We start from the raw sequence: 17,274 nt of genomic DNA, 5'->3' as shown, positions 1-17,274 counted from the left end.
GAGGTTAACCAGACGCACATCCGGTTTGCTACCCTGCACTGGGGAAAGGATAAAGGGGAGAAAAGAGGTTGCAGAAAGATGAGAAGGTACACACAATCACGAGCACAATGGGGTTATCGAAATAGTTGCCAGGTGATCAGAACATGATTGTTGAAACAAACCCTGTTCGCACGTCCCTTTCTCGCTGTAGACCGAGTATCGGCGGTAGGCGAGCGCGGCCGTTCCCAGCGGCGTGCTGTGGGCGTCCTCGCTGCTCAGCGCGCAGTCGCGGTGCACCGTCTCGAAGTTGACGGCGCGGCAGCTGAACAGGCGCTCCAGGTCGCACTGGCGCTGGCACTCGGCCAGGCTGAACGCGTGGCCAAGCCGGTCGATGATGGGCAGGAACCGATCCACGTGCTCGCGGTACTGGCACGTCGACGGCTCTGCGAGAACGAGGCGCGTAAGGGAGGGCGGAAATCTGGCGATTCGCCACTGGTGATTATACGTGCTGATGCCTGATTTTCGATTTGATTGATCGATTTCCATTTACACACACGTATACTATACGGGCGTCAAGTGAGAAACCTGAACAGTGGCAATTGCCTTCGGGACGGCATAGTGCGGGCCGTCCCGTTGTCGCGATTGACAGGGGCGCGCCTCTTAGTCGGCAGCTCTTCGGCTGCTGACCCGTAGGTCGCGGGATAAATCCCGCCTGTGGTGGCTGCATTTCCGATGGAGGCGGAGATGTTGTAGGCCCGTGTACTCAGATTTGGGTGCACGTTAAAGAACCCCAGGTGGTCGAAATTTCCGGAGCCCTCCACTACGGCGTCTCTCATAATCAAATGGTGGTTTTGGGACGTTAAACCCCACAAATCAATCAATCAATAGTCGTCAGCTCTGCGAATATAAACGTGTCTGTGAATGGTGATGAGTATATAGACGCATTACTGCAGAATATGCAATAATAAATGAAAAACAAAACATAACGCACTATAACTTTTATATCAGATTTTAGAAAAGGGAACGCATGGACTTTTGAAATTCTGGCAATGTTAAATACTGTAAACTATATAGCTTGCTCTACTGTATGAATTCAGAAGTACTTCTGGCCTCCTTCTGGCTCCGTTGTGTGTTCGTGTTGCTTGGAGCTGTTTTCTTACCAAACAAAAATCAGCTAAAGTTGCGCTTCACCCTCTTATTTTTTTTTTTTAGGCTTACTATTTCGAATCGGGTCACAAAGTTCGAAAGGGTTCGTTCTTTTCCTTCAAAACGAAACCGTAACCAGCAATAAATGAAGCCGAGAGTACGATTCGCCGCCCGCAAGTACGAAGACTAGGCAAATCCGTGTACTACCCATAATTCTCGTGGTCGCTGAACGATCGCAATGCCAGAGTCCCCTTTAGTTACTTTTAGGAAACTCCATGACTTGGGTGACTTGGAATCCCCGGGGTACGATGGCGACGCGCTCTCTTTGGATGAAGAGGTGCGACGCATCCACTATTTGGACCAGCGTGCATCACTGTTGACCGGTAACTTGGTAGTTCCGGCCATAGAGTTTCCTAATATACTCTAGAGGGAACTCTGGCGCCAGTGTCTATGGGAGCTGCAACGTACGGCGCTTCAGCGAGCGTGGGAATGATGGGTAGTGCACACATTTGTCTAATCTTCGTATTTTTGGCCCGCTTTTGGCTCCGTGTGTGTTCGTATGGCTTGGAGCTGTTTTCTCACGAAGCAAAAATCTGCGAATGTTCAGCGGTTGCGCTTCACCACCTTATTGCTTTAGACTTACCTTTCCAAATCGGGTCACGAATTTCAAAAGGGTTGAATCTTTCTTTCAAAGCGAAACAAAAACACAGCAAGAAACGAAGCCGGAAGTACGATTAGCCGCTCGCAAGCACGATGACTATGCAAATGTGTCTTCTACCTATCATTCCCATGGTCGCTGAACGATCGCAGCGACAGAGTTCCCTCTAGTTAATTCTAGGAAACTCTATAGTTCCGGCCTCCATAGTGCTGAACGTAGTATATTTCTTCGATTCCTACTACTGAAGACGTTGCGTCAATAACGTCTTCAGGACTTGCCCCCCTCAGGGACGACGACACCGAAGGCTAACGCCTTCTTCGGTGGCTGACTTGACATGAAGGGTGCGCACCGGCCCAAGGACGGCTTGAAGCATGCTGCTTAGCTCGTCACCAACACATGAATTCTGGTCAGCGCGACAATTGCGGCGTCGTACGTATACAAATTGCGGTGCCGCTGAGCGTATACTTGAACGTGGGCCCCTGAGGGCAACTGGTCGCATGGTTGGTGATCAAGCGTTTCTGATATCACAATCTGATATTTTATCGCAGTAGCTTCTCATTTCAGGTTGCCACTTTTTTTTTTTTTTTTTGCTGCCTAGCTTCGTATGAGCGCCAGATTTTTTTTTTCTCAGTTTTTCGCTGTTGCCTGCATCGGCTCAAGTGTTACACCGCTAAGCACGCGAACGATGGTTCCTAGCATGTAGTAGGAAAACAGTTATGAAGTCGCGTTGCGCTAGAAAGAAAGAAAGAAAGAAAGAAAGAAAGAAAGAAAGAAAGAAAGAAAGAAAGAAAGAAAGAAAGAAAGAAAGAAAGAAAGAAAGAAAGAAAGAAAGAAAAGAAATAAGATAGATAGGTCTAAGATAGATAGGTCTAAGATAGATAGATAGGTCTAAGATAGATAGATAGGTCCAAGATAGATAGATAGGTCTAAGATAGATAGATAGGTCTAAGATAGATAGACAGGTCTAAGATAGATAGATAGATAGATAGATAGATAGATAGATAGATAGATAGATAGATAGATAGATAGATAGATAGATAGATAGATAGATAGATAGAAAAAAGAAGAAAGAAAGAAAGAAAGAAAGAAAGAAAGAAAGAAAGAAAGGAAGGAAGAGGCAGTAAATCACACACGCACACGCCCATTTCCTCGATACGGCAATGGCTCAAGGTTTCTTCCGTCATTTACGCAAATGAGGTTTGAACTACAGCAGGTACACTTAAAATTCTCTTATCCGATTGGGCATAAAAGCGCCATATGCGTTGGCCAGTCTAGCAACTGCATACTCACCCGGGGCACACATGTTCTCCAGGTAGTCGATGTCCTCGGCGGTGCGCGCGTACAGCGCCGGCCGAGTGCGCCGGTTCTCGGCGTGCAGCCGGCACAGGAGCCGCGACTGCTGGTAGCTGGCCGAGCGGCACACGAACGTCCGTTCGCGCAGGCACAGGTCTTCGCACTGGGCGCGCCGCAGGACGCCCGGCACTTCGCGGTCCGCGTCGCCGCCCAACGTGTGGCCCACGGTCCGCTCGAAGGACCACATCTTGCCGCACGTGGGCTCTGCATTGCGCGATGCCGTGTTAATGGGAGAGGAGGAACGGGAGAGTGAGCGGTAGGTTGTCTCAGATGTATGATTGGCGCAGTACGTGACATGATCAGTAGCACAGCCAGTGTGTGTGTGTGTGTGTGTGTGTGTGTGTGTGTGTGTGTGTGTGTGTGTGTGTGTGTGTGTGGGAGAGAGATGGTGGGTGGTGGAGGTAGCCGATTTGTAAGCGTGTTAGTGCGTGCATTTGCATGTGTGCGACTGCGTGTTGTATACACGCAGTCGCACACAAATATACACATGCAAAATTGAGTATTTTCGCAAAGGTCGAGTTTCAATCCTCCCCCCCTCCCCTGCCCGCCACCCTGGCGGCGCCAGTGGATATCATTAGGAATAGCAAGGGCTCCCTAACATACATACATACATACATACATACATACATACATACATACATACATACATACATACATACATACATACATACATACATACATACATACATACATACATACATACATACATACATACATAGTCAGAATCATTGTTAAAGTCATAGATAACGCAAAACGCCTACACGTGGGATTGGGTTTTCTCGTGCATGTTTATGCGCACGACGTGGCATCTTTCCGATACTGTCGAAAGGCATGAGTGTGTCATTAACTACAGTGTTTTCATACCACTGAAGCTGTCCTGTATTGCCATATAAAACAACATTGCTCTTTTCAAAAAGTACTACCTATGTCAAACATACAACACCCGCTGGATTCCAAGAACAGCAAGTTCAGAAAGTGTGCTCAAAGTCTGAAACTCCTCGAAGTCAGACTACGTAGTTGTCCTCAGCTTCAGCTTTTCAGAAAGGTAGACCTCTATGGCTATTGACAGGACTTCTGCAACTGCAGTGCTCCCCCTCTCTCCTCTATCCCTATTTTACTATTTCTATTCGCAATTTAGTTACGATGTAGGGTAGATAGCTTGTCGCTTTTAGGGTTGACCTCCCTTTTATGTTCCGCTTGCCTCTGTTTTGAGGGACCCTTTTAGCACAAAAACACAACGCAACAGATGCGTTTCTTTAAGCAAAGCCCACACAGTTAATAGCGTCCACCCGTGGATTACATTGTTTGTTTTCCTGGTGTCCCAAAAAGGGTTTTTCGAAGTGGGTTTCAGCCAAGTGGTGTCTTGGCTTTGGTGTCATTGGTTCATGGTGAATAAGACATTCGGGCAACCTTGTAAAACATTTTTTTTCGAACACTCACGCCATATTCTCATTATCACAAAGACAGCTGTCACCTGTTATGTCCTCACACTACAGAAGCGAACGGAAATCATAATTAATCCCCTATTTCACGTGATAAGGAGCGGTCAAAAGTTCCCACGCTGCGTTACCATGAGATGACCTTGAATGTCAGTCTAGGATATATTTAGCGCCACTCTAGAGTACGGTCCTTGGTTGAAAGGAACACTTGCGTGCAGTGCCTATCCAGATTTTGTTTTCTTGGAAAGGCATGGCAGCTTGAAGGCTGAAAGTAGGCTCCTTTCGACAATATACAACCGTGCTCTAACCGTGTTTCCCCGACCGCCTTTTGTTAGGGGTCCAGCAATGTGAGAAGTGCTCATTCGAGTGTTCTATTTAACAGTGGACCGTACTGTACATTCCCCATCGGCTATGATTTCCAGCTTGTCCGGTGCCTTAGAGGCCTTAGTCCGCTATGTATTTATTGCGAGCTTTTCTTACCCGCACTAAAACACTGGCCCCCGACTGACCCCCGTATTCAGAAACGCTGCTTGACTTGAAACTTGACTTGCCACTGACTTCAATGCAGCCCAAACGCGTTTCGTACGCACTGTCTTTAGGCGGTTCCAAGTCAGCACAAACGCACAGACGCGTTTCAAACGGGCTGCATTGAAAGCGGTTCAAAGTTAAGTTCAAGTCAAGGAGCGTTTATGAATACGGGCTTTAGTCTCTCTCTCTCTCTCTCTCTCTCTCTCTCTCTCTCTCTCTCTCTCTCTCTCTCGTATGTTCGAATGTTATTAGTGTTTTCTTTTAATCTTCTAGCTTTCTTCTTTTGACCATGGCACGCAAACAAGCAAGCGCATATAGTAAAATACGACGAATCCCGGGAAAATTGTGCCCGAAAGGGCTGACGTCGAGAATTAGAGTAGCAACCACCCTATCCAACATCCAGGGACCGCATTTCCCCTCACACACGCAAGCACGCAGCCACGCACAATCGCGAACGAATGAACACACCGACGCACTTATTTTCGGCATCCACGCCGTGACGCAGCGTCAGCTTTATACACCCAGAGAACCCCGAATTGCTCGTTCCACTGCCTACACTGCGTCCCAAGCGGATCACCCTCTATTTTTTCCATGTCATTTTCTAAATCCTTCCTTTCTGTTTTTGCACTCCTCTTCCTGTTTCCAAAACTCGACATCCGCAACCATGGACTGCGTCGTACGCGCCAACCAACTCGCTTGTTTGCAATTCCGCCCGCTTGCCAGCCATCCGCGGCTCCAATGTTCAAATGCGCGTTCAATTTTCTTTGTTCGAGCGTTTTTTTACGTCTCCCTCTCTTTCTCTTACTCGCTCCTCGCCGTTTTTTTATTTGCCATTAGTTACTATTTTTCCCCTCGACTGCGCGAAGCTGGCTTTTCCTGCACGCATCCGCGCCGCCTCCGGCCGTGTGTATAAACGCGCCAGTCGTCGCGTGGGTCATTATGCGCGTGGCGGTTAATGAACTTACCGGCCCAACACACACACACTCCGCAACACTCTCGCTATCTGACGTGCTGCCTTGCTCGCTTCGAGAGCTCTCGCTTCGCTTTTGTGTAGCACATCGGACGCCGGACAACATCGGTGACGCAAAGCTGCAGTCCGGTCTTCTCGCGCGAAAGGCCACGCCAGAGTTTGCCTCGGCCCTCGTTCATTACCGCGTCCGTTTCCTCGTTCTTCATTCATCCTTTTTGTCTTCGTATTTTTTTTTCGTTATCCGCTTTCGTCCCCCCGGGCGTCACAGCCTGCCAAACAAAGCAGATTGAATGGTGTTTCGTAGGCGCCTATAACTTGATGCCTCTTTCTTTCGGGTACGACAGCGGATATTGAACGCCTAATAACTTCACCTCTTTTTATTCTTTAGTTGTTGTTGAAACGTGACAAAATGTCCGTGTCTCTCGCATCTCTTGCACTCTCGGTCGCAGAGAGGAATTTGCAACCTCGACCGAACTTTCCCTGCAGGCTTCCTTCCGATTCAAAGTCATGTGGCGGTTTCAGCGAGGTGCCTCAAAATGTGCATATATATTGCTCCTACGCGACTAGACGCACGTGTCGAGTGTGTGAAAGATCGGGATTGACTAGCCGGTGCTGAACAAGCGCGTCGTGGGTACTTCCTTTTTGCCATCAAGGGATAACAAAATGTACCACTACGTCCTTTTAGCCTACCTGTACGCGCGCCCGTCTACTCTTTTAATTAAGTGGGCGATAACGGCGAAATCTTGTCGGCAAGCGTAAGCTTAATGTATAAGGAGTGTCACGGCCGGTTTTTATCATCAGGTAATGAGTCATGCGCGCGTAGAAACTGTTTTCAAACGTGTATTCTTCTGCCAGAAGGATCGCACGTCTCGTGAAATTAGGTAGCGTTTCGTTATCTTATCGTATATTCATTGGCGAGTTTGATGTAATAGACGAGTTTCATCGTGTAATCCACGGATATTACTCATGTTTAAGAAATACCATCCCTGAAAATCTACCGTTGCCATATTTGCGACATTTTATTCTCTTACGTAAATTTCAGCACGAGTCTAATCATGCAGTTGCGGTAACAAGCGCTTATATCGCCGACAGGGACGATTTTGCATAGTGAATTTATTAAACACTTTTATTACTACATGACATACGACTGACGCTAAACGTCGTCTTGACGTTATCTTGGCATCTATAGGCTGCCGAAGTAAAATGCAGGGACAGCTAGAGAACAGCTACCAGTTTCGTGAAAGCGGTTACTGCTAGATAAAGGCAGAGATAAATTGTGATTTGGTAAAGACCGGTACGTTGTCGCGGCTTTTGTAGTTGATTATTGCTATAGACTATAATTCATGTGCGCATAAGGCAACACACATGACTACACATTAGGGTACTGCAGTGCCTCACGCAACCAACAATGCCGTCGAGAACGCAGCTGCTGCCGTAGCACAACTGGTACAGTCACCATACAAGCAGTGTGGAGGTTGGGGGCTCGGATACGACTGGCGACGATTTTTTTTTTCGTCCACTTCCGTTTCTCTTAAATGTGTATATGTCCTTCACCTTCACTTAAAATCTGCGTCGTGTGATTTCCCCAGAACTTCTAATTAATCATCATTCTCTGAGATGTTGAGGTTAAGGATGTTGTAGGTAGCCGGCGGATCTAGCCTTGCATAATTTTGCAGGCAATTGCCCCGCCCGGTTTTCTCTTTACTAATTGTAGCTAATGTCCTTTGTTTTTTTTAACTAAGCACGAACAGGCTTTTAAAACAAAAATCGTGCATGGCCTGTTGTAAAGTTACTGACGTAGGTGGAACCGTACCACAAGTGAGAAATGTTCTCACGAGCATCCAGCAAGCCCAAGAATGTCTTCACTGCCTCATGGGACGACGAGAGATGGGGACTGTGTTCTATGAGCACCTATTCTTATTCCTCCCTCCCCCCTCTCTATTTCTCTTTCTCTCTCTCTCTCTCTCTCTCTCTCTCATCTTTCTGTCTCTCTTCTTGAATCGTCATCAAAAGATAGCCAACCTGAATTTTTTTTTCGTTAACCTCCCTGCCGGTCTTCAACTTCCTTCACTATCTGTTGTGTTCATGCAACGTACGCCGCGGTAGAGCAGTGGTTGTGCAGCTCGGCTGCTCACTGGAAGGTCTCGGGTTCGAACCCCAGCAGCGGTGGTCGCATTTCAACGAAGGCGAAATGTTAGAGGCGTGTCTACTGTGCGATGTGAGCGTACGTTAAAAGAACTCCAGATGGTCTACTTCAGGAACCTTTCACTGTGGTGTCTCTCGTAACGACATCGTGGTTTTGGGACTCCAGATATTGCTATAGTGTTCGCGAACCTCGGGCCTCCCGATGTAATTCTCGCAGACAGTTAAGGGATCGTTACATGGAATGAAAGTTTCTTTGCCGGACCGTTACCCTGGAGGCATATCTTCTCGAAGTAGGCCATGACCGGGTTCGCGGACAGCAGCTGCCGGTTGTCCTCGGCGGCGGTGGAGAGCCACGATGCCGACTGGAAGTTTCCGTACTCGATGATGAAGGCACGGCACCGGTCTCCCAGCCGCTGGCACTCGGTGTACGCGTCACGCACCACGCCCACTGCCGAGCGCGTTGGTATACGCTCCCTTGGCGCGTACCTGTGGTGTATCACAAAATAATAGGTGTCATGAGAGAAAAACCTAAGGAGAGCTGAATATGTTATCAATTTTGTTGTTATTATTACTTACAATAATGAATAAAAGTATACGAATAATTACCCAACACTATATATGCCAATTTTCTTGATTAGTAGTTGTACTAATTATTAATCGTCGTTAGATAAATAGCCAATGAACGTTAGACAGCTAGTGTACCCATATGGTAAATAGTTGTTGTTATTTAGTTAATTAGTCGGCTGCTGACCCGCAGGTCGCGGGATCGAATCCCGGCTGCGACGGCTGCATTTCCGATGGAAGCGGAAATACTGTAGGCACGTGTGCTCAGATTTTTGTGCACGTTAACCCTGTAATGCCCACCAACAGTTTGGTCATCATAAAAAATTGCAAGATAACGCTGACAGTTTTCACTCTTCTTGTACATTTCCTTTCAAGAAAAATATAATTGAAAGTTTATTTGGGGCATAACTTAATTAGTACTAATTGGAAATAATTACTGTAGCATAATGTGTAAATCACTGTGCCTTCTTCTTAACAGGTCAAATGTGCGATAGCTGCTTATCGTGGCACCTATAGTGGCTTTTAGTAGCGTTTTTGAGGTATCATATTCAATGTATGAAATATGTTACAGTGGGCATTAGAGGGTTATTAAAGAACACAAGGCGGTCGAAATTTCTAGAGCCCTCCCCTACGGCGTCTCTCATAATCATATAGTTGTTTTGGGACGTTAAACCCCACATATCAATCAATAGTTAATTAATTAGTGCATTGGTCGTTGAACGCTACTGTTTTAACATCACATGTTTTTCTCGGCTTCTTTGTCTGCTAGTTTCGTGTGGTTGCAACCTTTTGCACTCGTACATGGCACGTGCGATTTTTTCGAGAGCTAATCTGAAAGCGAAAACATTTGAATCACTGCAGCTTGCCCGTAGTTAAAGTCAAACATCAATCAAGCCAATTGGCCCCAAATCTATCGCTATATAAAACAAGAATGGGATGTGTTAAGCATGCAGAGACTACCAGTTAAAAATGATTTTCTGTAGTTGCAGCAGAATCCTTATTCCACGCAGACATCTCTGTTGTGAAACATGAAACTTTTTATTCATGCCAACTGAAGTGAAGTTTTTCGCGTGTATGTTGCTAGAAGAGATTAATTACAACAAATGTTTGCAGTATCACATCAAAATGTGTTGTCGCACCAGGCGACGAGGAGTCCCAACAAAAAATGTCACAGCAGATTGCCGCACCATATTTGTTGTAGCTCTACAGTAGCCCGCTGACGCAACAGTACCAACACAGCCTCGCGATAGATAGCAAGGCAACCATACCATACTATACTATGCGATGTCCCAAAATACATCGGAATTTTCTGTTTTCTCGTTCTGTTTTAGTCATAATTTTGGTAGAGCTATGTTGTCATTGTGACATTGAATGTTGTAACTTGGCTTAGCTACGGCATGCTATCTAGTTAGTAGTAAGTAGTAATTTTATAAATCAGTAATGCAGTCATTGAATATGATTTGGAACGTTTCACCATAGGCAGTGACACTGCTGCTCACATATTGAAAACAGCCTGTAGGGTTGTGATGTCGCCGAAAGCACACGCATTATACCACATTGCTTTCGGCTCCAGATAACGGTCGCAATGTATATATTCACACCTCGTTAGTCCACTGTGACGTTCGCGTCATTCACATGCGCATGCACTTATACTCATATCCTTCCCTCTCTCATTCCTCTTCCTGATTGTACCCTTACCCCTTACTGGTCAGCAGTGTGCAGGGTAGCAAAGCGGATATTTATCTTCTGGCTAACGTACCTGCCTTTCTTCATTACAATCTATACATCTCTGTTCCTGTCGCTCGCTCTCTTTCTCTCTCTCTCAACGCTAGTCTTCTTTAATAAGTGCACAAGGATAAAGTGCCTATGTTCGACACTCTAGGTGAAGACAGTCCCTCTCGCACCTCATGTCATGGCCGATGGTCTTCTCGTACGTGTACTGCTCGTACGTGCAGAACCGAGGAGGCGGGTACGGGCTGTAGTCCCCGGGAGGAGGCCTCGGCGGATACGGTGTCGGTGCCGAGCCAACCGGCGGAGGATGCTGCGAGGGTGGCGAAGACCCCGGATGTGGTGGGGGCGGAGGAGGAGGAGGAGGGGCCTGGTATGGCCTGTGCGACGAGGGGAATAATATAAAAAGCGTAAACATTGGATTTCTTGTCCCTCGGGACGTTGACTGACCTGCAAAGCACAATATCGATAAAGTTTAGCAAACTGTCCCATGAGCAAATGGCCAATATTTGGTGTGAGATGTACGAAGCCAGCGCAACGTATAAAGATAGGAGCGAATGCGGCGAAGGCGTTGACTCTAAACGAGCAGTGGCGCAACAAATCACTGAGTACTCGATACCACCGAATGCTCCTGTCCACCAGAAAAGCGCACAAGAGAGGCGTCCCGAGGCTATACTTCTGAAGTACTTCTATCACGGAACGCTATCTACCCAACACAGTGACGTACCGCACAAACGAATAAAACCGTGAAATTCATGATATTATTCGTGCAAGAGTGCGACATCCTACTTCTGATTGATATAAAGGCACCAGTCCTCAAGACAGTACCTTCTACCAGAACGTCTCAATAGTTTACATGAACTGTCATATCAATATTCTTTGCCACGCATCCTCCTCGGGGCTAGGTAGTGTTCGCTAAATTATAGTCTTAAGACTGTCCGCGCTGCCAAATACTGACTTGAAGACAAGAGGGAAAGAAAACACAAACAGGATGAAGCACGTACTGAAACTGATATATTTCCGCGCCAGACAGATGAATTTATACCAACTAGCACACCACACCTACTTCACTACATTCTGGTTTACGTCGGACACTATTCTTTATTTAGTGCTAATATTGCCTGAAGAAAGCTCAATTGTTGCTATGGGCCACCCAGACCTTAGTTCAATTCGATGACACAGTATTCCAGTTTTGTCTAAGGACAGTTTGATTGTTGCCATTGACCACCAGGACCTACTATCAATCCGATGACTTTGTTTCCGGGCTTTTTGTCCCTATAGTTCTTGCTGGTAATCATAATCTTGGATACCAGGCCACTGCAGCATTGATGGAAACGACCGTGCAGATGAAGCAGCCCTAACTGCTCATGATGATGCCCCTTGCGTAGCTATACAATTATCAAGAGCGGACGCCGCTGCAAGGCTTCTATCACTTGCACGAGAACTGACACTCGCTCAGTGGAATTCACCGGCATTCACCAACGGCCGCCTTCATAATTTGGACCCACACCTACAGCTCCGTCTTCCATCAGGAATAACCTGAGCAGAGGAGACAATTTTGTGCCGTCTGTGGATTGGGGTGGCCTTTACGAATGCTTATTCGTTTCGAATCGGAATGGCCAGAAGCCCGACATGTGACAACTGTGGCTGCGCAGAGACTTTCTCCCATCTTCTCTGCGAGTGTCCCCGCTTCAGCGTGCCAAAAAAAGAACTGTCAAAAGCTTTAGATAGAATAGACAATCGCCAATTGTTGGAAGAAAGGGTATTGGGACACTGGCTGAGACCGTCCTCTGCACGCAAGGCATTGAGAGCATTGTTGCGCTTTCTGCGGGCAAGTGGTCTTAGAGACAGACTGTAAACAGCGTCGTGGATCGTCTCATGACCTTCTCTCTCTCTTTTTTGCAACGTCTCTTTTCTCTCATCCTTTATCCTCCTTACCCCCTTCCCCAGTACAAGGTAGCCAGCTGGTCTGAGAACTGGCTAACCTCCCTGTTTTTCCTCATTTATTCCTCCTCCATAATCTTTGGTCACAATGAAAAACATGCCTGTGCGGCGGGCTCGGTGGTGTGTGCGGGTACGGGGGCGGGTGCGACGTGCCGCCGACGACTCCGTTGTTCCGGCTCTCGTCGTCCATGTGGCAGTCCTTCTCGGCGTACAGGGCCCGGCTGCGGTACTCGAGCACAATGGGCGACACTCCGGGCCGGCTGTCGGCCGACAGCAGGCACTGCGGAGGACCCAGCGTGCCGTGCTCCACGTACGTGTACGAGCGGCAGTTGAAGTCCGGCTCGCGGTTGCACTCCATCTCGCAGTGGAAGGTCGAGCTGACGCCGTGCACCACGCGCGTTATGTGCGTCATGTACACGTCGCGCTGGATCGGAGCGTATGGACAGGGACTCGTGTCTGTGAGGGAAAAAGGCCGCAGTGAAGGTTTTATTTCCGTGAAAGCTGAACGTTCTACTGAAAAACGTTTAAAAAAGAACAGTACAAAAAGGAACAGTTCGAAATATGGAAATGCACTGATGCATACAGCCTTCCGCCAGTTTTAGGCATCTGAGTATAACAATGCGTCCGCTCCGTCGGGCTCCAATTTTAACAGTACTGATCACCCTCCCTCCGTCATCTCCGGTTATATGTGTATTTCTGTTTATTATTTGACGCTGGTGCATCGAAGTACGAAATTACTATCTACTTCGCGTGAAAGAATCACAGGCAACAAAGCAAATAGGTCTATAACCAAGCAGGCTATTTACCAACAAGATGGCACTTTTTTATTACGTCACTTGCACGTGATAAAAAATTTGTGATCACGGGGTGTCTCTAAACCGAACATTTCGCCCAACCGACCTGCCTTCTTCAAGGCTGCAGTTAGCCTTAAAGACTGTTGCAGCCTTCCAGTTGTAGCGTTGAAGATGACGAGCCCTCTTTTAAAAACGTTGACTCCAGGGACACCTTGTGTTCAGAAATTTCTCGCCAATTGAAGACTCTAAAGTCAACGTTTCGACAAACCGACCTGCCTTGTTCAAAGCTGCAGTTCGCCTTAAAGACTGTTGCAGCCTTTCAGTTGCAGCATTGAAGATGACAGGTCCTCCTTTAAAAACGTCAACTCCTGGGACGCCCTAGGTTCAGAAATGTTTCACCAATTGAAGATTCCATTTTCTCCTTAACGTCTGCTTTTTATGGTTTCCACGCGTGGCATGCGAAGATGTGGCTGTATCATTGGTAACGAACCTAAGTGAATGACCATTCTATTGGCCTCCATTACCGTTCCTTTCAGTCTAATGATTATAATAGGGAGTTTTCCTATAGCATTCGCAAAGCTTCGCTCTAGCGTTTCGCACCACTGCGCATGCGTCGTACGCTAACCGCTTGCGGGTTCCCGCTAAGTGACGGAAGTAGAGGGTGACCGCGACGAACGCTAACTTAGCGTACGCTATTATTTAAAAACTCTCTTACATCTAGCGTTTCACGCCCCACAACCACGATATGATTACTAGAGACGCAGTAGTGAAGAGTTCCGAAAATTTCGACCATCTTGTGTTCTTTAACGAGCACTGACATAGCCCAGCCCATGACCCTCTACTATTTCGCTTTCGTGGAAATGCGAACGTCAAATCCGGGATCCAGCCCACGACCTCGGGTCAGCAGCCGAACACCGTAGTGACTGTTCCACAGAAGCGGACTTCCTTTGAGTCTCTTTCTCTATTTTGGGCCTGGGAACATTTAGTTCTGAAAACTTAAAGCACCCAGTAACGAGCTTAAGAACGGCAAGGTTTATTTGAGGAACTGCAACAGTTAGGCTCGCCATGTGACAGCGTGTCTGATATTGTGTTTCCGCGTGGTTCCTCAATCTTCAGGAAAGAGGGGTCACGACTTCTCTTGAAATTTTCGATTGCTACAGACCTCGCATGTGACTGGTGATAAGTGACAATTATGTTTGGGGTATAGTGCAGCGAGATAAAGTACCGGAACAATACTGCAAGTGGAATAGCACAAAGGCCGCCATCTTATGCAGGATTACGTCACGTTATGCACGATTTTTTATTTTAAAATCTTGTTCGTGCTTAGTTAAAAAACAAAGGACATTAGCTACAACTAGCAAAGAGAAAACCGGGCGGGGCAATTGCCTGCAACATATGCAAGGCTAGATCCACCGGCTACCTACAACATCCTCAACCTCAACCTCTTCAAGCACGTCGCTCTTTTTGTCCTGGCCTTTTGCAGTGACTGTTTAACCTGTCGCGATCTCTGTGGATGGTGCCCGGCCAGCTTCTGCAAACTGGGTTGGCGGTATACTCACTGACGGTGCACTGGTTCTCGAGGTAGTAGACGCCGCGGCCGTAGATGAGACGGGCGAATCGCGAGTTTCGGTCGTCGGCGTACAGGCGGCACTCCTGCAGGTTGACGTCGTAACTGGCCGACTTGCACGGGAAGCGACGCTCCTCGAAGCAGCGCCGCTCGCAGTCGTGCAGCGTGATGAACCGCGTCGCCTCGCGAGGACTCACGCCTCGGAGTTCTTGGTCCACCATGCGCTCGAACGCCCACAGCCGCTGGCAGGCGACCGAAGCTGCATAGTCGTGCGGCGCGTCGTGAGCCCTCGTGGTGTATCACGTCGTCCCGCGAGATCCATGCATACAATTTCAGTGTCCATGCGCGTTTCGTTCATATCGAACATTAAATATAGCAATCTTCTAGAGAGAAGAGAGGAGAGTAGAACTATATTCACAAGACAAGGGGGTCATGAGCTCAATGGGCGGTGGCCCAATTCTAGGCCTTGACTGGCTCCTTCCACGTGGCTGACGTGATTCAGGAGCGCAAGTTGTACGTATGGGTCAGATAGTTGATTTGAGTTGTCACAAAAAGAGCCAATGAAGCTAACCATAATTATGGCCTCATTGCTTACACTGTTCTGCTGAAGGAGAAAAGAGATTGCGGAAAGATGAGCAGGAAGTAAAGAGAGAGAGAGGGGGGCGTAGGAAGGGTTGTATCCTGTTTACTACCCCAAGCAGGAAGAGGGGAAAGGGGAGCAACACAATAGAGAAAGCAAGGAGGAAAGAGAGAACGCGTGATGCGCCCACATATAAATCAGTGTTCACCGTAATGCAGAGACAGTCACAATCGAGAAACATTGAAGTCATGTTCCTCTGCGGTTATTTTGAAGTAAACTATAGAATTAACATGTTAAAATGGTTGTTTGGACTGGCTGTCCCGAAATGGGAGTTTGCCGCATTGGTCTGATCTTTCAGATTGACCCCTTCGGACTCGGCCAAGTTTATTGTAACATAACATACAACATGTAGTGTATGCAAGACTCAATGAGGTTTAAACCTGGTTAAGAAGCGGAGACCTTGAGTTGGTCTTCTTGTACATGGGAAGGAGAAGGCTAGTGTTAAAGACTGAAAGAGGAGAGGAGTCTACGGAGGTACCACAATTGTAATATGACAATGGAAGTTGTCAACTAGTACACGATAGAGCAATAACTGCAAGAACGTTTACCTACACAGATACTCGATCAATTGGCCATCAACTGGTTAATCTTAGGAAGAGTGGGAACCCGCTTCCGGCTGTCTGCAGATGCAAAACATGATGCGCCATTATATTTTTTTATCCCTGCAAGAGGTGCCGTCAGAGTATCTCCGTATTCAGAAAGAGACATTCCTGTATGCACCGTGGTATGATTGCCTTCACAGTTTAAGACATACACCTTTCTCGAGGTTTCACTATAGCCTCCAGGCTCGGATTAACGCTCCCTTACTTTGGTTGAGTGCTCTTTTGTATTTGGGACTGTGCTCTGAATTTATTCACTTTGGAGTTGCGAGAACTTTACTCGCTCTTGTGGCAGTACTTTATCTTGATGCGTTTATGGGAAAAAAGACGTTTATGCGAGCACTACTACCGCTTGTAGGGCAGGAAAAGGAACGATTCGGTGTCTCTCGCTGTTTGTATATAGCGCACTGGAACACCAAGCTTTCCATACTCGTTGGGGCGCGCGTTTCCTTTTTGTGTATACACCGTTTACCACTAGCTTACTGTCAATGAACTTGAAAGGAACACTCCCGAACAAAGCGCGTACTTTGTTTTGACAATTCATACAAGCTTACCGGGTACGCAGATTCCCTCGAAGTACGTCTTTCCGGGACTGGGCCTGAGGTGAGCGGGCAGCGAGCCAGAGTAGTAGCCGGCGATGTAGCACTCGTGGCGTCGGTAGTCGATGCTGAACGAGTGGCAGTCGTCCCGCTGCTCGCAGCGCAGTATGCACTCCTTGGTCATTCCGTCAGCCGGGGCCGTCAGCAGTATGGGACCGGGCCGCGAGGCCGACTCGTGGCCCGACACCCGGGCGAACGACAGTTTCTCGCCGGCGCTGCAGTGCCGGACTGGGTAGATAGCGAGGTAAGATTAGACAAGGGTAGCGTGTAGTATGATTTTAGTGGAAGTATTATTTTTAGTGGAGCTGAAGAATCAGGTACAGCCACCCATTTTTTTTTAACCTGAACGCGCGAGCATTGACCACAGATTTTGTAAGCGTCTGTTCCGGCCGGCCTGGTGTCTGGTTCCCGGAACAGCCTAGCAGAAGACAGCTGCACAGGACTCTTCGTTGCCGGCATGCACATATTATCGTTCATTTTGTCGCTCTACTCCGTTAAACGCCACTTATCGAATGGGCGGTCGACGCTCGCGCGTTCAGGTTTAAAAAATGGGTGGCTGTACAAGCGTGCGCTACGAACAACTTCACAGGATAGACCCGTCGCACAAGTTGTACAAGCCTC

At 47.6% G+C, this 17,274-nt stretch overlaps 1 protein-coding gene across 1 annotated transcript in view; it reads right to left on the bottom strand.

The window, feature by feature from the left end:
- Positions 1 to 17,274, bottom strand: part of LOC119181820 (uncharacterized) — a 75,933-nt gene that overhangs the window by 24,402 nt on the left and 34,257 nt on the right. Inside the window, exons 10-16 of the mRNA XM_075876033.1 lie at positions 16,609 to 16,881; positions 14,808 to 15,074; positions 12,556 to 12,910; positions 10,687 to 10,890; positions 8,487 to 8,704; positions 3,074 to 3,340; positions 162 to 422 (exon numbers count right to left, since the gene is read on the bottom strand). Of these exons, the coding sequence (XP_075732148.1) occupies positions 162 to 422; positions 3,074 to 3,340; positions 8,487 to 8,704; positions 10,687 to 10,890; positions 12,556 to 12,910; positions 14,808 to 15,074; positions 16,609 to 16,881 (1,845 nt within the window). The remainder of the gene's footprint in view (positions 1 to 161; positions 423 to 3,073; positions 3,341 to 8,486; positions 8,705 to 10,686; positions 10,891 to 12,555; positions 12,911 to 14,807; positions 15,075 to 16,608; positions 16,882 to 17,274) is intronic.

The sequence above is a fragment of the Rhipicephalus microplus genome, chromosome 10 (assembly GCF_043290135.1).
Source record: "Rhipicephalus microplus isolate Deutch F79 chromosome 10, USDA_Rmic, whole genome shotgun sequence".
Taxonomy (NCBI): Eukaryota; Metazoa; Arthropoda; class Arachnida; order Ixodida; family Ixodidae; genus Rhipicephalus; species Rhipicephalus microplus.
This window is presented reverse-complemented; position numbering and strand designations above follow the sequence as displayed.